This window comes from Ambystoma mexicanum, chromosome 3q (assembly GCF_040938575.1).
Source record: "Ambystoma mexicanum isolate Mex_15411 chromosome 3q, UKY_AmexF1_1, whole genome shotgun sequence".
NCBI lineage: Eukaryota > Metazoa > Chordata > Amphibia > Caudata > Ambystomatidae > Ambystoma > Ambystoma mexicanum.
In genome coordinates, this window is record NC_090926.1 from 269,540,858 (window position 1) to 269,563,929 (window position 23,072).

Below are 23,072 nucleotides of genomic sequence, written 5' to 3' on the forward strand. Positions count from 1 at the left end.
AACCGCTTCGCTTCCAGACAAACAGGATTCACCCCAAAAGTAGGGACGAATGTGAACCTATTCATTTTAAATGTTCTAAAACATGGAGCACTAACATCTAAAACCGCCTTCTATGCAGCTTTTATAGATCTGCATATGGCATTTGATGCCATAAACTGGAACATTCTGTGGAAAAAGTTGGCGAGTTGGAAATGCCCTCCAGAGATATTGGAACCCATTAAGCTACTCTACTCCAATACTACAATTTCGATTAGATTAGCGAAAGAAGGAACCACCACTGATGAAATAACAACTTGGCACGGACTAAAACAGGGCTGTCAGTTGGCAGCAACGCTATATAATCTATACACAGCTGACTATTCTGCCAATATCAAAACATACCTTCTGAACCCACCGAAAATCAATTCAGTGCCGATTTCATATTTGATGTATGCGGATGACATAGTCCTTCTCGATAAAACACCTGTAGGGCTACAGGAAAATCTAAGTATGACAGAAACATACATGAAAGAGAACGAACTACAGATCAATACCAAAAAAACCAAAACTGTCATTGACTACCTATCGAAATACGAAATTTGGAAATAAAATATCAAATTTTACACTGGATAACAAGTCACTGGCCACTGTATCTACTTTCAAATACCTGGGCGTTGTTGAACCAACATAAGGCAGAATTAGCCTGGGCAATCACTTTAGAGACTAAAATTCAATCATTGGCTCGACAAGGGGTGATGCTTCATAAGCGTTTTGGCAAATCTTCACTGAATCCAATTATAGCCTTCTATCGCCAGAAAGTCGTCCCTATAATTATCTATGGGAGTGAAGCTATGATTACATCTACCCTCATAAACTGGCAAAAGCTTGAAGCTTTATTTTGGCGCAAGATCTTGCATCTCCCCAAGAACTTTCCTATGCCACAAATTCGCTTTGAAGTAGCATTGCAATCACTCGCCTCATTATTTCTCTGGAAACAGCTAGATTTCCTACGAAAAATCATAAATGGAGAACAAACACCTGCTTTACAAATCCTACAGGAAATCCCTCAGGCGATGAATAATACAGTGCTGAAACAGTGGAAGTCACGACTCTTCTTGGCCATGACAAAAGAAGACATTACGGTTGAAATGCTTATCAAACGACCACAACGTGCAAAGGTTAAACTGCAACGTAATGATTGGCAGAAAGCATCAGAAGATAAAACGAGGTATAACATGAATTTACTTTCATCATTTGATACACAAGAACTGAATGAACTGCCTCAGTATCTCACACTTTTTCCTGACCCCACTATCCGGACAATATTCATGAAACTTTGTTTCAACATTCTCCCGACGCGACAAAAACTAGCTCACGTTCGTAAAATACCAAAAGATGAACAATTCTGCCGATACTGCAAGGACATCAATGCCATTGAATCCCTTAAACATCTAGTCATGGTATGTCCCGAATTATCTGCCAAGAGAGCCCTTTACGGGGGAGCATTTAACATCGCCCAGCAACAAGAGGAAGGAGATAACAGATGGCTTAAACTGCTTGAAGGCAAAAACAAAAAACTAATCTTCACAATTGTTCAAATCTTGATTGACATTTTAGAATATAATCAAAACTGAAGTGCTCTTCTTGTTTTTGTGTTGTCTGCACCTTTTTTAAACGTTGTAAATTAATAATGTATATGAGAATTTAAATGAAAAGTTTATATATAAACTATCATTTTAAATAAAAAAAATAATTAAAAAAGTAATGTTTAAAAATCACTTTTACGTTACCAACTGTGCTGGTGGTATTGCTAAAATAACTCGGGAGATATTCTGAAAATATCACCTCTCCTAGTGCTAAACTCCGAATTGGATGGATTTTCAGAAATGCCACCAATGGAGGTGTAACTTTCTCCAGAAGTATTTCATTAAAAGAAATCTGGCCAACTCTGAATGACCCCATTTAGTTTGTAGTCTGTCAAGAAATTCACTGGAGTATAGGGCAAACATTCCTACTGAATGAAACGGCAGACAAGCTCTAATAAGTTAGACCTGTTCTTCCTTGGCAAGTAGGAGCCATGATAAGCTGCTAAGGATTGTAACGGATCAATGGTGGGTGGCTTGCAGTGGTGCCAACATTGCCACCCAAGATCCCAATCTGCCATTTCATTCTGTACATTGCCGCTGGGTGGGTGGTATGAACATGCCCCTGTGCCTAGTCTCTCAACCACTGTGGAGGCCCACGTGTGGGGGAGCCCAGGCACATCTGCAACATTGCTGAAATCTAGAATAGTGTCATCTTGTTTGCTTTTTAGGCGCTTATACAGGAAGCAAATACTGTTTCAATGTGCCCACAGAGCAACAGGGAGGGACGGGTGAATGATGGACAATAATTTAACATTTTTTAAATAAGTTAAATACAACAACATAAGAAACAATGGGAGGGTGGACACACCTGCTATGTCTAGGGAGTGTTCAGAACATGCCAGTGCATAGCGGAGAGGGGTATGGGATAGGTGCTGTGGTGCTCAGGAAGGACAACAGGTGAAGTGCTATGAGAAAGGTAAGTGCAATCTCCAGTGGTGTCGGGTGAGCTAAGGCAAGTGCAGGGAGATAGACAGTGGGATAAGATGTGGGACGTCGGGGGCCCGAAGATGCAGAAGGGCCCCGCACACCAATCGAGCTACTGTGCGATTAGCAGGGGAGAAAGGAAGGGAAGGAAGCCGTACAGAGGAAGGTCTTGCAGCTTTAAGGAGGTCCTGCTCAAAATGAAGAAGCGTGGAGGGGGAGGCTGTTCCAAAGAAGGAACCGAGCTGGGGAAAGCTATCGACCACATGCCCTCTGTTTAGCAAACAGCTTTACATACAAGTAGTTGGTGCCAGAGGAGCACAGGTGTCTAGAGGGGGAATATTTAGTCAAAGAGTTGCAGATAGAGAGGCGCCCAGCCCCGGACAGCCTTGTGGATGATGCAGAGGGAATTGAATTTCATCTGTGCCGCGACCGGAAGCCAGTGAAGACTTTGTAGGGCAGGAGCGATGCAGTCCCTGGGCTTGAGGCCAAGGAGAAGTCTTGCTGCCCTGTTCTGTATTAGCTGGAAGGGGACGCAGAGTGCACAAATGTAGATTCAGGAAGAGGCTATTGCAATAAAAGCATAGAGAGAACCAGAGCCCGGTTAACATTGAGTCTCTGGCGGAAGGTGAGGAAAGGTAGGATTCCTTTCAGAAGGAAAAGGTGTAAGTGGGACTTCTTGGCATGGCAATATCCTGAATGGGAGGGAGGGAGGAAGGAGAGGAGTCGAAAATGACTGAGGTTTCTGGCTTCCAAAGAGGGAGTAGTGGGGAGACCCCATGGAAGAAGTTCAGAGTGAAGGGAAGAAGTCGGTGCCGGGCTCCCAATAGGAAGGATCTCTGTTTTGCTCGCATTGAGGCACAGATCCTTAGTACGACCGGCCTGGATGGCAGAGAGGCAGTCTGGGATGATGGAGGGTGCGAGGATGTCTGCCGAAAACTTGAAGAAAAGTGGTCTCTTGAGCATAGCACTGGAAGTTGGGGGGGGTGGGGAGGGGAGAAGGAGGAAATGAGGCATGTCAGCAGAGTAAGGTGAGCCGAGGCGAAATAATGGAGCCCTGGGGGACGCCACAGGTGGAGAAGGAAGTAGGAGGAGAAGGTGCCCAGTATGACTTTGGATGAGCGGTTAGTTAGGAAGGAGGTCAGCCAGTCCAGTGCCCGCCCCGAGATACCAAAGGTGTCATGGAGCCTTTTTATGAGGGTGGAGTGGTTGACTGTGTCAAATGCAGAAGAGTTGAAGGAGGATGAGTGCAGCAGGGGAGTTGGAATCAAGGGATGTGAGCATTTCCTCATCCCATGTAAACAGATGCCGAGCAGGCCTATCTGCACTCCTTTGAGGTAGGATAGATTGTGGAGGGTTGTACATTTTTAAAAAACTTTTCTTCTTCCTTCAGTTTACATTTTTGCAGCTCTGGCCACTGCAACAATAGGCAAGCCATTCTGGGGGGCAATTGCTACTTTGCCACCCACCCTCTTCCCAGCCAGCACCTCTCTAGTGCCATAACTGTTATATGGAAAATACTTTATTTAGACTTTAGAGGTAAACCTTTAAAGTTTTGTTTGAACCAAACTGGTAATCATTACCGTGCGCAATATTGTTTAGGAGTCTTTATAACTGAACTGTTATATGTATAGTTCCTACCACTAGGTCTGAAGCCTACATTTTAGGTTAAGGAATGAGTTCAGCCTTTACTGGCCATTTGCTGTTCATCTCCACTATGCTCTGTTTTCTGTGTAACCAGAGTACATATTTTCCCCATTATGAATTTGTTGTGTGGCCTTAAATAGTTTATTTTCGGTATACCAGTGTGGTGGTTCTTTTGTGATGTAATGTTAGTATTAAACCTGCCTGCAAACTTTGCTCTATCCTGAAGTTAAGCCTGACTGCTCTGCACAGCTACCATTGGAGAGTCTGGTCTTTCCTTTGGGGGGTGACACACTGTTCTGTCATTAGATTAGATGATTACACAGCACTCTTAATGCAGCCCAAAGGCTAGTTTAGATTCCTGTGTGCATCCATGTCCATGAATTCTATTTTATAAACTTGGAATAAAAAGTGTAATCTTTGAAGAAGCCAACACACCTTATGTCTTTGTCTAAGATTAGGTCTCATCAAATGCCATTTCACAGTCCACTGGGTTTCAGAGGGGATAACAGCCATTCATTTGTGAAAATGTCTTTCACATCACTCCTTACTTAGCATTTAGAGAGGTTGGGTTTGTATATCTGAACTGTCTTTAAGGTAAAACAATGCAGCAGTGTTTTAACTGAATTGGGGATCCAATACATTTAGTTGGATTTGTGGAGGAGGTCTATTTTTAACTAATAAACATCTGATTAGGTTCTGAAAACATTGGTATGTAGCAGGTGGCTTGACCAAATGACTTGCCAGGATTTGTCGTGCAGGAAATTTGTATTAGATCCCTATGAGCTGTTACTGCAGCAGGTACATTCTTCTGAACTGGTGCAACACTGATTGCTTCTTCCATGTAATCCATAGATGTATGGCGGGATGAGAGGAATGAAGGGCCTAGTCTATGAAACATCCGTCCTAGATCCTGATGAGGTAAGTTCTCCTGCCACTTTAAACTTGCCAGAGAACTAAAATTCACTTTGTATTTTGACACAGTAAGAACTTTGCCTTGAACGCTGTTTCTAGGGTATTCGTTTCCGTGGCTACAGCATACCTGAATGTCAGCAGTTGCTCCCAAAAGCGCCAGGAGGAGAGGAGCCGCTGCCTGAGGGTCTCTTCTGGTTGCTCGTCACGGGTGAGGTCCCCACTCAGGAACAGGTGAGGCGAGTGAAGTGTGGACATCCTTTTAATACACAGCTTGTATGGAAAAAGGGGTATAAATGTGAAGCCCTCAATCAATCCCAAGGTAAAAAAAAAAGGTACAAGTGTTCCTTCTTCATTTTTGATTTCGAAGTAAGCTGTATAAATACAGCTCATAGTCTGGCTTAAGTAAAAAGTGATAGTTACAGCCCACCGTTACCACTAAGTGATGAATGTTAGGAAAGTGTTTCGTCCCATAACTTGATGGGTTAATGGCAATGCAATTAAAACCTTCTATCCATGGTGTATAACTAAGATTTTCATCATACATTAGCTAATTGCTGGGGAGTTGCAGTAGGTTAACAAAGCTTGAAGTATTTAAATTGTGAACTGTCACCTTGTGTCAGATCTGATGTACTTGATTTGTCTCCACAGGTGAGCTGGGTGTCAAAGGAATGGGCGAAGAGGGCAGCTCTTCCATCCCATGTGGCCACCATGTTGGACAACTTCCCCACCAATCTGCACCCCATGTCGCAGCTGAGTGCTGCAGTCACTGCTCTGAACAGCGAGAGCAGCTTTGCCCGTGGCTATGCTGAAGGCATTAACCGTGCCAAGTACTGGGAGGTAAGTGCCAGTCTTGTGGTTGATGCAAAACCTGCAACACAAATTCTATAGGCTGCTTCTTTTCAGGGCCAAACAGAAAGCCTGGCAAGCAATTTAGGGCAGTTCTTTCTGTGCTTAATCTATTAGACTGTTACTGAAATGTATGTTTCAGTTCGAACTAGAATAAAGCTTATCTGTTCTTTGAAACAATGGACTTTACTTTTGAGAGGGGGTACAGAACCAAGCCATAACCAGTGAGACAACAAATCAAGACTATGGTTCAGTCTTAAAACGTCTCTGCATTCAGTGAACATCACTCCTTTGAAAGCATCTGAGACGCGTGTTAAAGCCCCCAGACAACCCTTTGTTAGGGAGATTGATCAGTTTCATGCTTAATTCCCCTATCCTAGTGAGAGCCCCAGCACTGTTTGCTGGACTTTTGGACCTTTTTTCTTGGTCTTGTTCTTCTGAATGAGGGGAGCCTTTTCACCTCGTTCATTCTTACTTGCTCTAACCATGGGAACTTGTTGATGTTGTACCTTTATATTATGGAGTCTTGCTTGCCACCATATCTCTTAAAGGCATGTCTGTTACACTTTTGCAACACACAGCACCCTATGTGCAATGTTCCTGGGAACCCTTTAGGTTCTCCTTTAGATTCTTTCATTTTCCCTAAGAACTACTGTTCTTAAGGTTAGGGGGATAGTTTGTATCCTTCCTAAAACCTTACTTTAGGAGAGATTTGCACACACTACCACTACCTTGTGTGGAGTGCTAAGGGGATACCTAGTAGTCCCCCTTCTCTATGCTCCTTTGACTTTTTGGTCACAGTCTCAACCCTAAAGTTATGGATGGGGGTGGTGGATGTGTTCTACCAATGTTTGTGCTATTTTCTACCGCATACTGTATTCAGTTTCGGTTATGCACAAAAGGGTCACCTATGTTGTAACATGCTGGCTCTTTTTTCGCCATTTCTTGTGTGGTTGTCCTTTGTCAGCCCTTCTACCATTCTGGGAGGTGGAGGTCTGGGTGAGTTTTGCTTTTGGCGGTAACCCTTTGTGTCCCTGCCTAGGCTCCAGTGTGTCTGTGAGGACAGGAAGCTGGGGAGGAGTTTAACACTCCCCTGTCCTTTGTCTGCTGACGTGCCTGAATGGAACCAGTTCCCACTGGGGGGCTAGCTGTCCTAATTGGACATCACATTGGTGCCCAGTCTAGTTATAGTATCCTTTAACAAGAGTAAAACAGTAAAGAATGATCTATTCCAATCAAAGACTTTCTTTATTTTTTCAGGGTTCAATCAATTTCTCTATGCGCTTCAGGGACTTTGTCCCCTTCTTCAGGAGCTGAACTGTGGATATAAACATAAAAAGACTGAATGTCTATCATCCTGCTTTACCTGCTGGTGCAGATCATGTTAGAGTTAAACATCCAGTTAACCCTAGGGTTAACTTGGCTCCAACTCCATAAGAGTTGGTGGGCTGACGTTTTGGCTCAGTCGGCATACCAGTTTGGGGTGTACTGGCAATATTGAAATTTGACCAACCCCACGCACAGGGGTGGAACGGGCCCGGCCTTTGCTTTTAGTATAGGCGATTGCCTATTTCTGCGATTTTTCAAAAATATGAAGTTATGATGCAATAAACATACACAAGGCTATTGCAGACCTCCTCGTGCATGTCGGCTACAGACCTGTGCAACGCCGGGTGGTACTGCTAGTTTTACTATAACTTCAAGTGTGTAAGTTTCTTTGGAGTAATGTATTTACTGGTTTTGCTGTACTGACATACAGCTCACATCCTCCTCATAAGATGAGGCTTTCTGCTGTGCCATTCTATCAAACCTTTGGCTAGTGCTGACTTCTACTAGAGTTGGGGCCTGTATACCAAGGGATAGTTTTATAGAGGCTCAACTCCAGATAGACGTTAGCAAAACTTCCTAACACCCTTATCCATACAAGCCTGAACATTTTAAGTGTCCTTAGCCCACCTAGGGTAGCTGTGATTGAGCAGCAATGCACACCTCTCCAGAGGGATGATGGGTGACGAACAATGTTCCCTCTAAGCTGTGAGCATGTATGCTTGCCGAGCTTCCTTCTGGGTGCCACTCAGATTTTTAGCAGCGCACACAGACCATTCTCATCTATTCAAAAAGATTTAATAAGGCACAAGCCACAACAATTACCTGAAAATGTCTCTTAAAATAAGCAACTAGTCTTGATATTCTGCTAATTTGCATTACACTAACATGAACAGAAGAAATCGAACCAAGATAGGCCTACACACATTAACCAAACATGGTCCCTCCCCGCCCATGACTCCTAAACGTGACTCTACCACACTTTTACCATATGACTCCAACTTCTGCCACAGAACACATTAAGATACTACCGGACAACCTTGACTCTTCCTCTCTTGGCTCTGCAAAACGTTAGCAGACGTGTACCGACATCCACTTGTTTTCTGTTATGTTGTAACCTGAATAACGTTCACGCGCCAGAATTTGTCACTCATTGTGCCTTACCAAAAGCGTCACCCACACTATATAATTGAACAACCAGCCCAAATAATAGGATACTGACTGTAAGTAAGCAGGCTACTTGGCTGTGTAACCAAATTCCATACTTCCTCTTCTTTGTATATGTCATGCAAGTGCTTTGAAGCGGCCCCCTCTTAAGTGAACACATTATAAAACTAAAATATTAATGTACCCTCTAAAGATTTTGAAAAGACAAATGAGATGCTCTGCGTCTCCTACTTTAGCATTACTAACATTACCCTATAAGTAGAGAGGAACATTCCAATATCATTTACTTGGCCTACAAGGGATAATGGGTATGGACTATGCCTTGCATTACTCGTCCATTGTATCAGGGCACCCGATATTCAGACAGAAGAAGGCTTTTCACACAATCTGCATCGTTTCCTAGTGTTCAGAGTTCCTTTGGGCATAGACCTTCACACATTATATGGTAACTCGTTTCTTTACAAAAACAGTTTCACTGTGCACTTGTACAATCCTACACAATGCTATTAAGTATGGGATATGTTGCAAGCAATCTTGAATGCACTGCAAAAGAATTGTTTACATGCAGAGTCATGACATTCTTAAAATGCACATTGTATGTTGAGGCATTTAAAGATGCCTTGCTTGCAAAGTATTGTGGGTCTGCAAATATCCCAGTGAGTGTTTACTGCCATACTCCTTCACTTTTTACAGTGCTCTATCAACTACTATTGGAGGCAAGCACTGAAGGAAATGTGTTGCATGTTTGCTAAAGTATAGCAAATTCTAGTAACCATCTAGACAACAGCACCTTTTTAAGTAATAACGTATATAGACACTTGGTAAGTATGTATAACTGAAGTTTCTCCAGCGTTGGATCTTTCATAGATTCAGATGCTTGAATATTCCCCGTCGTCAGACTGGGAATCCTCTATGATGAACATTTATTTTTTAAATATACACACATTGCTACCTAGCAGTGCATGTGCATAGCCCATTATAGTCTGTCTGAGCCATTCTACTGTGTAGTCCATTCACCTCATTTTGGTCCTTTATGGCCCCAACCAATGAGGTGGCAGGGCTTAAGCTCCGCCCCCAGCAGCCATCTTCAGATTTTTCACTGCAGCCTAACAGACACAGGGAATCCTCAAGCTCTCTGAGCTTTTCAAATCTTTTCTACTTTTGTGTGGAATATATATATTTCAAATATATTCTACTCTGTTCCCCTTCTTAAGGGCTTTGGTCTCAGTGAAATCTTGAAACAAAAATCTGTTTTTCACTCAAAATCGTCGTGTAAACCTTCTCTTCAGAATGGCTGCACCTCAGGCTCTCAAGAAGCCTTCCCTGTTCAGGGACTGCACGAGGTGCAAGAACAAATTAATTTACATGAAAGACCCCATGAGCATTGCATTTATTGGTTGTACCCACATGACATTCAGAAATGCCATATTTGTAAAACGTTTTCCACTAAGACCCTTCAGGACAGGCACAGAAGACTCCTTTTACACCTGGAAGCCAGGGATCAATCTTCAGGCGAGGAGTCTGTCAGGGCAGCTCCTGTCCAATCCAGCATTCCATCTGAGAGGCAAACTTCAAAGAGAAGGTTCTCTTCAGTGGAAAGGAGTTCCTCTCCCATTGCCAAAAGAGGAATCTGGAGTCAATACCCTTTCTGTCTCCACTGGATTCATCAAGCCAGAAAGCAAAATCTGCCTTCAGAGGTAAGGAGTTTGCAAAAAACCAGGGGGTGAGGGGGGTGTTAGTCATCGACGGGGAAGCCGTCCACGAGCGAAGGGAAAGGCCTGTCATCGACAAAGCCATCATCAACGACAATCCCACATAAGACATTGTTTTTTTTTTTTATAAAGTATTTTATTGTTATTAACATAGTACAATGGTCATAATAACAAAGCAACAAGCAAACAAAAACAACTTCAGACTGTCATAGTCGTTCACAATCAGAAAAGGTACCCTGAGCATCAACAGTTGAGCGATCATCTCATCACATGCAATAATGTATAGTATGGTACAAGCACAAAACAAAACCCCCAGTGCACATTCCCCCGCCTGTACATGGGACACTCAAGCCACACCTTCCTCCCACCTGTCCCATATTTTCGACGCTTTGTTGGGACAGCCTCGCGCCGAGTAAATCCTACGCTCCATCATAGCGCATATGTCCATATCCAATTTCCATTGTTCCAGCGTTGGGGAGTCAGGGGCACCCCATTTCTGCGCGATATTGCGCTTAACCAGCCCCATCGCCGTGTGTAGGAGCAACCTGTCTCTCACTTCCTCTTCGGCCTTTAATATTTCCCGGAACCGGATGTTTCTTTTATGTGTCGTCCAAGAAAGGATTTCACCCCTTAGCACTGTTTTATAGGCCTCCCATAATATCACGGGGCTGTCCACCGACTTCTCGTTAATTTCGAAATATTCACCAGAAACTTCCTCGAGGCGATCTATCAGTTCCGGGGACCCCAGATAATAATTGTTAAGTCTCCACGTTCTAGGGGGAAGGGGACCCTGCATACGCAATTCAACTAAGAGGGGGGAGTGGTCCGAAATGCCCCGGGGGAGTAAATCTGCGGACATTGCCCTATGGAGGTCGGTATGTGGCAAGAAGAAGTAGTCCAGTCTGGACATGGAGCCGTGAGCGCCGGAATGGAAGGAGTACTCCCTATCAGTCGGGTGTAACTCTCTCCATACATCTCGGAGCCCAAGGGCCGATGCAAAACTGGCCAATCTAGTCGAGGTGTCAGGGTTGCGATTTCGGAGATGGGAACGGTCAAAGTTATCATTCATGGTATCATTAAAATCACCCCCCAGAATGAACGTATCAGGATGGTGTTTCCCTATAAGGGTAGTAAGATCGTCCAGTAATTCCTGTCCCAACCCGGGTGGGGAATAAATTGCGGCAATGGCCATCGTCTGACCCCAGATGGTCCCCATGACGAACACGTATCGACCCCTTGGGTCGCGCTCAACCAATTGCTGAGTAAATGGAATGCGCTTGTGTATCAGGATGAGGGTGCCCCTGGAGCCCATTGTGTACCCCGCCTGAAGGGCAAGGTGGTAATTAGTCCTCTGAAAAAAGGCACAGTGTGATCCGGCCAGGTGGGTTTCTGTCAAAAGGGCCACATCAGGGGAGTGTCTATTTAGAAATTGCCTAAGCAGGCGCCGTTTAATCCCGGACCCCATCCCATTCACGTTCCAGGTGAGGAACTTCAGGGATTTGGTGTGGCGCATGGGTGTCCCGTGAGTCTGTGCACAGGATATCTATCACACATGATGGGGGTCTGTACGATTGTAGCAATCAGTGAGAGATGGTGAAGTGGTAACTTCGACCAAAGACAGTGGTTCGTGTCCGTTATAAACATATGACAGTCTTGAAGTAACAAACAAACTTCCAAACATTCCCAACTTACCCCCACCCTATACTCCACCCCAACACGAAGTACCTGTCGCCCAAACATAGCTGGACCTTCAACTTTAAGGTAGCAGCTCAAAAACCCAGACCCTAGAGCCGGGTCTAGATAAACAAGAAAGAGGGGGGGGGAAAAGGGAGAAGGAGAAGGAGAAGGAAAGGAGGAAGTTCGGCTAGGGGGGGGGGGTTTTCAGAGGCTCCTCCAGAGTCCCCTCCCATGCGCCAGTGTCAACATCTTCCATGGTGGACTACTCATGCGTCCGGCTTAAGAATACAAACAAAGAAAGAATACTTCAAAGCGCCATTACTAGGCCAGAGGGGCGACAGTCCGGTCAATGTCCTCGCTGATCTGCATCGGGGTCCAGGACCCCCTGTTCATTCCTCTCCGGGTTTCCTCTCGGGGAGGCGTGCCTGGGCCTCGGTCTTCCTCTCGGCCTCCTCGGTCTCGCAGTCCAATCACCTTCTATATGGGCCTCCGCCCATTTCCATGCCTCCTGCGGGTCGCTGAAATGAACCGTGGTTCCACCATGATATATCTTCAGTTGGGCCGGGAAGAGCAGGCCATATTTCACATTTAGTTGGGCCAGCTGTCTCTTGAGTGGCTCAAACGATTGTCGTGCCCGCTGCACTTCTCGGGTGTAGTCCGGGAAAAAGGCGATTCGGGAGCCGTTATGGGTAATCGAGCCTTGTGCCCGCGACAGTTGCAGGAGGGCATCCCTATCTCGGTAGTTGAGTAAGCGGGCGATGATAGTACGTGGCGGGGCACCCGGGGGTGGTCTACCCGCCGGCATTCTGTGAGCCCTCTCCACTGAGAAGAACTTTGAAAAGGATGTGGCCTCGAAGATGTCTACAAGCCACTGCTCCAAGAACAGCTCCATACACTGTCCCTCCTCCCCTTCTGGCAGACCCAGGATACGGACATTATTGCGACGGGATCGCCCCTCTCCATCCTCCACTCTTGATTCAAGGGTCTTAAGGCGGTTTAAGGCCTGGGACAGTTGGCGGTTAATCCCGCCTATATTGTCTTCCACTTCAGAAATACGTTGTTCCGCCTCTCCCGTTCTGGAGGTTAGTTTCTGTAGATCGTGGCGTAGGAAGGAGACGTCTGCCGCCATGCTATCTATTTTGGTCTCCATGGAGGATCGGGAATTAGCAATGGCCGCCATTACATCATGGAGAGAAAGAGGGCCCTCCCCATTGGGGGAGTTCGGTCGCGTTGCTGGGGCCGCCGGGGCCGGGGTGGTGGCGACGGCAAATTGGTCCATGCTGCTCTGTGTGGAGGGTTTCTTCTGCCTTTCTTTCCCCATAGTTCCGGGGAGGCGTGGGGCGTCCGGCACGGCAGGTCGAACAGTGCTAATTACGCCCTTATGGATCTACTCCGGTGTACCGTGTCGCAGCCCCGCAACAGGCTAGGTGGAAGGCCTCGGGGTCCTCCAAACACCTTCCAACACGCAGGTTCCACGAATCCACCGTCTGTATGGAGCAGGGGGGGGGGGAGAGTTAATCCCACCTACCTCTAGCTCTGTCGGGCCAGGCCGCTGCCGTCCTCCACCACTCGGGGCTGGGTCGAAACAGCCCAAGAGCAGGAGCCGTTTGTCCGGGCGACCTCCGGTTGTAAGAAAAGTCAGTGTCCACTGCGTGTGCCGCACCACACCAGGCCGCTTCAAGCCCCAATCAGACAGGAGGTGGTCTGCCCTCAAGCTCCGGCGGCCATCTTGGTTTCGCAGTTCGGGGCCCCCGGCCTTCAGTAAATTGCAGATTATGGCCCTCCAAACGGGCAGACCACAGCCCGGATTTCCGCCGGTCGTAGCCCCCAGCTTCACGGGCACAATCGTGGCGTTGATGTCGCTCGATGTCCCCAGGAATCAGGATAAAGGTACAGGATTGTGTCGGCGCTTACGGGAGCTCACTCAGCTCACGTCCGCATCGCTCGCGCGCTAGCCACGCCCCCCCACATAAGACATTGTTGACGGCAAGATCGTCATCGGATTTATTGTCCACAAAGCACTCGTCCACGAAGAACACACACCATTCATCCACGAGGCACTCGTCCACGGAACACTAGTCAACGGCCAAACCACATTCGTCGACTGGACCCAAACCTCGGTCATCTATGAAGCCCTCGTCAACGGGCAAACCACATTCGTCGAAGCAACACTCGTCGACAGGACCTAAAACACATCCGAGGACGGAACTACTGTCCACGGGACGCTCGTCACCAAAGATAGCATTGTTCACAACACTGTTGGCGACACCGCAAGTTCCTACAGATGGATTGGAGTTCGAGGCGCCTTCTGCGCACAACACACCTGTCATTGAAGATCATCTCCTTCAGGGTACTGAAGCTGAACCACTAGTACCACAAGTTTCACCGTTGGAGGACATGGCAGAACTCCCTGATGTAATTCTCCAGGAAGAATTTTCAGATGCAGAAGTGGTGGAAGAGAGACCTGGTCCCTGCCCGAAACAACACAGTCCTCTTGGCAGTCGTCCACGGAAGAGGCCGAATATCCTCATGATCCGATACTGATATCTATACAGAGGAATTTTACAGATGTCAAAGGGAGCAGGACACTCTGACTAATCCCTTAGAAACGGAAACCTATCGGAGAGGTTCATCTCCAATTCCAGGCACGTCAGGAAGTTCACCTCACAGGGGTAGACCTCAAAAGAGGATGAGATCACCGGAGCCTGTTTGAAGACCTAGGTGCAGCACTCAGTGCTTCACCGACAAGAGTCCCATCACCACCGTCTTCGCATAGACCTCGATCTCCGGATGGGGATCCAACAATGGTGCCTTTCACCGTTTCGGTCTCAGATTGGGGGGGGGGTGGGGGTAAGTCAGTTCTTCCAGCGCTGGCAGTCAATTACATCGGACAAATGGGTGTTGCAGGTGATCTGAAAGGGTCACACCTTAGAATTTCTAGACCAACCTCCTTTCCTGCCTCCGACTTCGCATAGGGTGCATATGTTAAGGCAGGTTATGTCCGAAGTACAAAAGCTACTCCAGAAGGCAGCGGTAGAACCAGTGCCGCACTCTGAGGGGAAAGGGTTTCTCCTCCCGCTTCTTCCTCATCAGAAAGAAAAACGGTCAATGGAAACCCATCTTGGACCTGAGGGCACTCAACAAATGTATCAAACGCATAACACTCAAGATGGTGGCTTTACAAGGGGTGCTACCTTGGTTAAACAAGCACAACTTCTTAGCCACTTTAGACTTGTAGGACGCATACTTCCATGTACCGATCCATCCAGCACACAGACAGTTCCTCAGGTTCACGGTGGGAGAGTTTCCTTTTCAGTTTCGAGTGCTCCCGTTCGGGCTGAAATCGGCACCAAGAGTTTTCACAAAATACTTGAAAGAGAAATGGAGAAAGATGCAACATCTGTACGCTCTTATAAATCCCTTCTGGGCATGATGTCATTGTGCATATTCCTCATACCAAACTTCAGGCTGCACATGAGACCGGTTCAGGAGGCTCTGGACACCTATGGAAACAAGCTCTCGGATGCTGGGAGGACATAATGCAGATTCCATTGACGTTACACAAAGCTCTTCGATGGTGGAATGTTCAGAGGAATCTCCTGCAGGGGATGACATTTCAAACACCGACATCGACACTTCTGCTAAGGACGGACGCGTCCTTAGCAGGCTGGGGCACTCACCTGGCGGACCTCCAAACCAAGTCCTAGCTTCACATCAATGTGTTAAGCTCAGAGCCAAAAGGTTGGCACTGAACGCTTTCCTACTTACAGTCCAGACAGACAAAGCAGAGAATACATGTCCTCCCACGAGTGGGAGCTGGACGGAAAGGAAACCCAATGGATTTTTGCCTTATGGGGCCATCCATCCGCATATCGACCTTTTTGCCACCAGGGACAACAAGAAGTGCAAGAAGTTTGCCTAGAGGTACCCGGAGTATCAATCACCAGGAGACGCGTTCTCAGTGAATTGGATGGGGAAGTTCCTCTATGCCTTTCCCCCATTACCCTCAAGGCGAGGGTACTTCGCAGGGTGAAAGAATAGGATTGTTCTATGATCCTAATTGCACCGGATTGGGCGCGGCACGTCTGGTACTCGATGCTGAAGCATCTATCCCGCCGGCGTCCGATTCGCCTCAAGACGCATCAATCTCTGTTGACTCAACAGAACTGCAAAGTCCTCCACCACGACCCGAGGAGCCTATCTCTCAAGGCATGGTTCCTGAGCAGCGCAAACTGATGAACCTGAAGCTACCATCAGAATGTTGGGATATCATCAGGGCAGCGAGAGCCCCGTCGACACAAGTTACCTACACCAGGAAATGGACCCGGTTTTCCAGATGGTGAGAGCGATCTGCCATCGATCCTCTCACGGTCTTGGTTGATCAGGTTCTACCCTACTTGTTGTACCTAGCTAAATCAGGTCTCGCATAGTCCTCCATCAAGGTCCATCTGTCAGCCATAGCGGCGTACACAACAACCCCGGAGATGCATTCCTTGCTTTCTTTACCGGCAGTTAGTCTTCCTGAAAGGGCTGATGTGTACTTATCTTCCTACGCCCTCGCCAGTCCCGAGCTGGAGCCTCAACACCGTCTTGACAGCCCTCATGCAACCTCCCTTCGAACCCATACACAGATGCAAAGTGAAATTCTTGTCCTGGAAAACAGCTTTTCTGATAGCCATCACATCAGCCAGAAGAATCAGTGAGTTACAAGCTTTGTCTTCTGAGCCTCCGTTTACTTTGTTTCAGAAGGACCACGTCATCTTAATGGCAAATCTTAAATTCCTTCCCAAGGTGCTCTCGGAGATGACACTCACTGAGCGCATTGTTTTACCAACCTTTTTCCAGAATCATGCTTCTGAAGCGGAAAGAACATTACATTCTCTAGACGTTACTAGAGTATTGAAGTTTTATTTGCAGAGAACCAAGGAGTTCCGCTCCTCAAACCAACTGGTCATTGCCTTCTCTGGCCGTACCAAAGGTCAATATATCGCTAAACAAAGTCTGGCACGCTGGGTATCGTCCTGCATCACCCACTGCCATCAGATGAAAGGTGACCCTCTAATTAGACCACCTTCTGCACACTCCACCACAGGAAGGGCAGCGTCAACAGCATTCCACAAAGGGGTAGCCTTGTAGGTTGCTGCATGGTAAAGGTTGATCAGAAATTTTTTGTCTGTACTTATGCATATACGTATATGTTGGTGGCATGTTTTTTTAACTGCTTGGTATTCTATTCAAGCATCTGCATCTATGAAAGATCCAATGCTGGAGAAGTCTCTTACCTGTAACTTGTAGATACTACAGCATGATGGATGCAGAGCATAGGAGCAGCCTCTCAGCATAAGAATCTATGAAAGATGCCAATGCTGGAGAAATACAGTTACAGGTAAGTAAGACGTCTGTTTCAAAAGAGCAGTGTCTGCTGTTCACAGTCCGTGTATCTCTAGAATTTCAGACCAACTGGGATGGATTGTCCAAAGTGCCAGCCTGTGAACTCTGGCCACTTTTCAGAAGTAAGTCTTTGAAGGGAAAATGGGTCCTACTTGGAAATTATGCCTGCCGTTGATTAGCTGCATGGGATACTGGTATGAATGCAGTTGTCCCAGTTAGTTTCCTCTTACAGGAGGGCAACTGATGGGGTCCTTTGCATTCTGAAGGAGGTTCCAGCAATGTTGATTGCCCTGAGATGATGCAGGAAGCAAGAGGGCCACTGAAGGTAAAAACAAGCAGTCTGCTGTTGCTCGATACTGTTGGTACAGGCCCGGTACACAGTAGCAACTCTTCCGTTGGTAGGACATGACTGTGCACGTATTGGAGATGGCAGACCAACCACCAATCTAGTTACACCCAGTAGACCACTCTTGCAACAAAAAGCTTAGTTACCACACCCAAACCCACAGACCACCAACTTGGCAGCATGGCCCCTGAGGTCAGAGTGCCGCCATTTTCACTTGCCAGCAAGATTCATGGAAATATTATGAGAAACTAGAAAGCCCAATACTAGAGACTACTACTAACAGATGGAGGGGGTTCATAATGTGGTGTTCGAAAAAGGGTAACCACTCTATTTACTCTAGCAGATATTGTTATATTCCTGATATATCTTCTAGACTCCCAATTGATTTATATCTCAATTAAAGTCCACCTGGTGGCATTGGCTACCTATACCACATCTCAACACAGGTATCCTGGTCATTCAGGCTTTTATGGAGGGATCAAAGGGGGTTCACCCACCAGTTTGTCGCCTGCCTCCTGGACGGGACCTTAATACAGCCCTACAAAGTCTCATGGGGGCTTCTTTAGAACCAATGCATGAAGTCCCTAGGGAACTCAGTTGTAGTCTTAATAGTAGTTCCATCCATAATAAGGGTAAGGGAACTCCAGAACCATTCATCAGTATTCACACATATAGTGGTCTTAAGAAAACACATATGTTTTTAACCCCATATACACGTCAATCCATTGAATTTCTGTTATTTGTTCCAAATCCACAAAGTAGGGGAGTTAAACGCACTGAAAACCCTAGATGTCCGTTTTCAGGACCAAAGAAATTCAGAAGACATGCCAATTATGTTTCTTTTGCATGAGTATAGAAGGTGATCCAGTGATAAAAGCCACCATCAATGTTTGGTGTATTCACCTATAACATACTGGCACATTCACTCCAAGGGCCTACAGATTCAACTTTAGTATTCGTAGCTAATGTACTATTCAAGGAATTTGTAAGGCAGCATCTTGGACAGCCCACAGTTCACACAGCATGTGGGATACTTGAGCAAGAGCGCAGGGAGTAAAACTTGCCCTTGCAATTGGCTAGGGATCTTTGACTCTTGCTGAGTAAGCAAATGACATGCTGTGTATTTATAGAATTGAGGTGGCGAGTTGCTTATTTTATTGTTGGCTAGTGGGATGCAATTTGAATGTTTGCCCCGTAAAGAGCTGATTCTTTGAAACAAGCGTTCTTAAAGCATTTTATTTTCAACTGTACCCATATCTCACCGCCACCTTCTTATACTGCTTGCTACTCGCAAAGCGTGTTAATCTAAGCAGAATCCTAGCCCAACAAGACAAATAATACTTGCCCAGTAATTGTCGTTCTGTGGGTTGTATCTGCTTAGAATCACATGCACGCGCCCTGCCTCCCCTTGCCGAAGTAAAGGACAGCATCAAATCTGCTAACTCTCTCAACATAGGCATGGAACATCTGAGGAGTTTGTTGCATGATGGGTCATGGGTTTCCGTACACAGTATAAGGCTATTGAGATTCTTGTTATCTACCGCACCCCACTTTGTGACTTAGACTTTGTGCACTATTTTATGGAACTCATTTTCTGTTTGAAAACCTGCTTTCTGTCTGATAATACTTGGAGACTTTAATGTAGACTTCAATGATGCTTGTGACACAAGTTCTTTCCGGGCTAATGGGCAATGGTTTTCTCTTCCTCAATACCTCCCTGAGGTTTCAGACTTGACTGGATCATAACATGGAATATAAGGCCAACAACTCCATGTGTACTATCCATTGACCGCTCCGAAGGCGCAGCAGTTCTTTTCCAACCTTTTCTCCCCACAACCTACTGAGACTGTCACTTGACAGTTACCACCATTACTTATCGCAACGAGCAGAAACTGAACACTGCAACTCTTGGCCCTCTTAAAAAGACTAGATCAGAAGAATGGCCTCTTTTTACACCTCCACTGTTACTGAGATAATTTGTGTTGCACTGATGAAATCAAAAACTATCAAGACCAGGCATATCGGCGACAAATGGTTCACAGACGAACTAGATGGTCTCAAGAACTTGACTCTGCGTCCGGAACGTAAATGGAGAAATAATGCATGCCCAAAACATGAGTAGGGAATAAAAAAATGCCTGCCTCGTCTACAAACATGCTATTTTAGAGGCTAAGGAACAGTGTTGTGCAGGACGAATAGAAATGGCTCCTCAATCTTCAAATAAAGTTTCTAAAGTCCTAAATGGTCACAAAAGAATAATCCTGTACCTTATTCACCTTTAGTACTTCATCCTCATTCTGGTGCAATAAGAGGCATACTATTCAGAGAAAAGATCTTGAGAATGAGATGCAAGATCAACTCCTCACGTTCCCTTCCTATGCCGATTTTCAGTTTAAAAAAAGAAAACACCAACTTCACTCTACTAACCAATCCAATTGATGACCAGAAGACCAGATTGCCGTTTAATTTTCACCCCATCTCTCTGGCTCAGTCTTATTTGGCTTCTTTGAAGCCTACTAACTGCTTTACTGACCCATGTCCATATTTTGTTGTGAAAGATTGTACGGAAACTTGAAGTCCCCTGGTCAATACGTTTGTTAATGCCTTCTTTTTGGAGTCCTGTTCCCGAAGCCCTGAAACGGGCTTTGGTCACCTCTTGAAGAAATCCAATATGAATCTTGAGGATTGTGCCAGTTACCGTTGCATCACAAATATTCCTTTCCTTCTAAAAATACTAGACCGAGTTGCCTCTCCTGAACTTCAAAACCATCTCGAAGGGCTCTCCTTCTTAGGAGACGGCCAATCTAGGTTTCGTCCTCACAGAGGTACAGAACTAGCTTTGGTGGATATGAAAGTTCTCCTCTTCCAAATTGCAGATAAGGGCCAAGTAGGAGTAGTTATGCTTCTCGACTTATCCTCGGCCTTTGGTACTATTGACCCCATCATTCAGAAATGTCGCCCATGTCTCAAAGGAAATAATGCAATGAGCAGACTATTCAAACATATATTCTCATGTTAAAATGTATAATCATGCCCCTGACAAGGAGATAGTGAAGTGGGGTGTCCCACAAGGGGCATACATCTCCCCCACTCTCTAATATCTACTTGAAACCTCTACACAACTTGCTCCTAGATAAAGGTGCAGTGTTTCAAAACTATGCAGATGAGACCCAGTGTCCAACACTACTCGCAGCACATTTCCAGCCTGATTGCATTCTGGTTGGCCGAAAATTAGCTTGAACTTAACCAGGAAAGACAGAGATTAAGATTGTTGCGTCCCCTGCAAAAATGAATAATACATTTACCATCTGTTCTCCTTTTTGTTCTAGCAGGCCATACCATAAAAACCCAAACCAAGGTCAAACCTTTAGGGGTTATATTGGACTCCTCCCTTACCCTAAATCCACAGATAAATACCTATAAGCATGGCGTCCTTTCAAAAGATGATCGTAAGACCGGTCAGACTTCTACTCTCGAGAAAACATTGCGCTGGCCATTGTTGGTGTCCGTCTGGATCAGTACACAGCTTTGTGGATGTTACCACCTCCCCTCTACAGAAACTACATATCCAAAATTCTGCTGCAGATATCGTCGCCAACACCCCGATACGGGCACATATTTCCCATGCCTTGGGAAGGCTATACTGGCTCCTGGTGAAAGCCATATCGACTCCAGGTTTCTAACCGTAGCCCACAAATGCCTTTATGGCTCAGCCCCCCACTTCATTCAACACCACTGTAGATGGCCCTCTGCAGCAAGGCCTATGAGATCTGAATTACGATATACAGGATTGTAAATTGCTTCATTTTCTAGATGACAGTACACATTTACTGATTTAACTCCTGCTTAGACATGCCCTTTGTGCTCTTGAGCACTCTGGATTATTGCATGACATTATTAAATAACAAGGAACACCTCTGTTGACACTCTGTTATCACATTTTAAAAAAAAAATAAAGTAATACTTCAGTGCCAACCACTTGTAGGCCTATGCAAAGCATGTAATTCTAAGCAGATACAGCCACAAGTACTATTACTGCGTAAGGCCGTCATCTAGTGGTTTGTTACTTTGCTTTTTTCCGGATTGAAAATGGGACATGGACGGGGCGTTCTTGTCGCACCTTCCCTATTTTACGTGTGCAGTCACCCAGGATGCCTCATGTTACATTCTCAGATCATTTTTTTATGCATCGGTTTGATACACGAGAGCAGAGTAGAAGGCGAACACTTCAAACTGCCTTTTTCACCACTCAATGGACTCCGCCCTGCTGACTAGATGTACCAGAGGGATAGTGGGGGGGGGGGGGGGCGGGGGTGGTCATTGCTAAACCCTGTTTGTTTACTTACAGCTGACCTCCCAAGGTTTGACTGACCACCCACTGAGAACACACCCTTTTAAGTGTTGTCTTGAATGAAACACAAAATTCCCTTGGAAAAGTACAGCGCAGTATGTAATGCCTTCCCAGGCATCACACAGAGGACAGGTGTCCACCTTGCAAAGATTCAAGCACAAAACATTTCACCAGACTTTAGTGCTGGGCGGGCCTATATGATGTAGGCAGTCTGCACCGGGCAAAATGGTAGCCTCCTTTAAAGTGATTGAGATCAAGTGCTGAGGCCAAAATCTACCTCGGGGGAGCCAGAAGAAGTTTCCAATGGGAAATCTGTACAGTTGGCCCCAGTTATAAAAAGTGTTGGGCTACCGACACCCCTGGTGACCACGAGACTGATTCATTTTTCTAAGCACAAACCTAGGCTAACGCATGGAGACGCGCACTCCAAGGCGAATGCTGGAAAAACTGGGTTTGACTTTCAAAGGAATGGAGTATAGAGAATAAGGCAAAGACATCGAGTGAAACGAGCGTTGAAATGTCAAAACAAAAACTACCCTTCCAATGTGGAGCATGGAAGGGACAAAACGAGCACTGATAGCAAGGAGGGTTCTCAAGAGTAAGTAATCTTCCTGTAAATCCCCTCCACCCCCCCACCCTCCCACGCACATACCAAGTAAAGGTCCAGCCTCCTTTCCACACCACAATGCAGCAGAAAGGCCTCTTGTAGTTCTCTTCAACCAATGATTGGGGTTGAGAGGGGTGAAGTCATCCTAGGCAAACAAGTCACTAGCATTTGCCGGCACAGCAGACGTTTGCAGACACTTTTCCAAAATTGCCAATTTTAGCAAGATGGTGGGAAGACCGATTTAAACGCGGTAAGTGGATGATCGCGGACACACCACCATGCAGATTCTGATCCCCCTGCAAAAAGACTTGTAGGATTAATAATAATCTTGACAATCGGGGGAATGATTTCCCACAGCAAAGGTAGGGTAGTACCCATTGGATTCTCCAGACAGAGCCTCCAATTACAACCTCCCCTACAGAGAATCATTATAAATACACCACCATACTTCAAAGGCCAGCAGTTCTGCTTTGAATAAAGGCCCAAAAGTCATACGCTGTGGATTTCATAGAGGACATTATCGAGGAGAAAAGCGCCTGCCCCC

At 45.9% G+C, this 23,072-nt stretch overlaps 1 protein-coding gene across 1 annotated transcript in view; it reads left to right on the top strand.

The window, feature by feature from the left end:
* The window catches only part of CS (citrate synthase), a 257,651-nt gene that overhangs the window by 159,307 nt on the left and 75,272 nt on the right, over positions 1-23,072 (top strand). Inside the window, exons 4-6 of the mRNA XM_069653742.1 lie at positions 5,046-5,111; positions 5,205-5,336; positions 5,754-5,942. Of these exons, the coding sequence (XP_069509843.1) occupies positions 5,046-5,111; positions 5,205-5,336; positions 5,754-5,942 (387 nt within the window). The remainder of the gene's footprint in view (positions 1-5,045; positions 5,112-5,204; positions 5,337-5,753; positions 5,943-23,072) is intronic.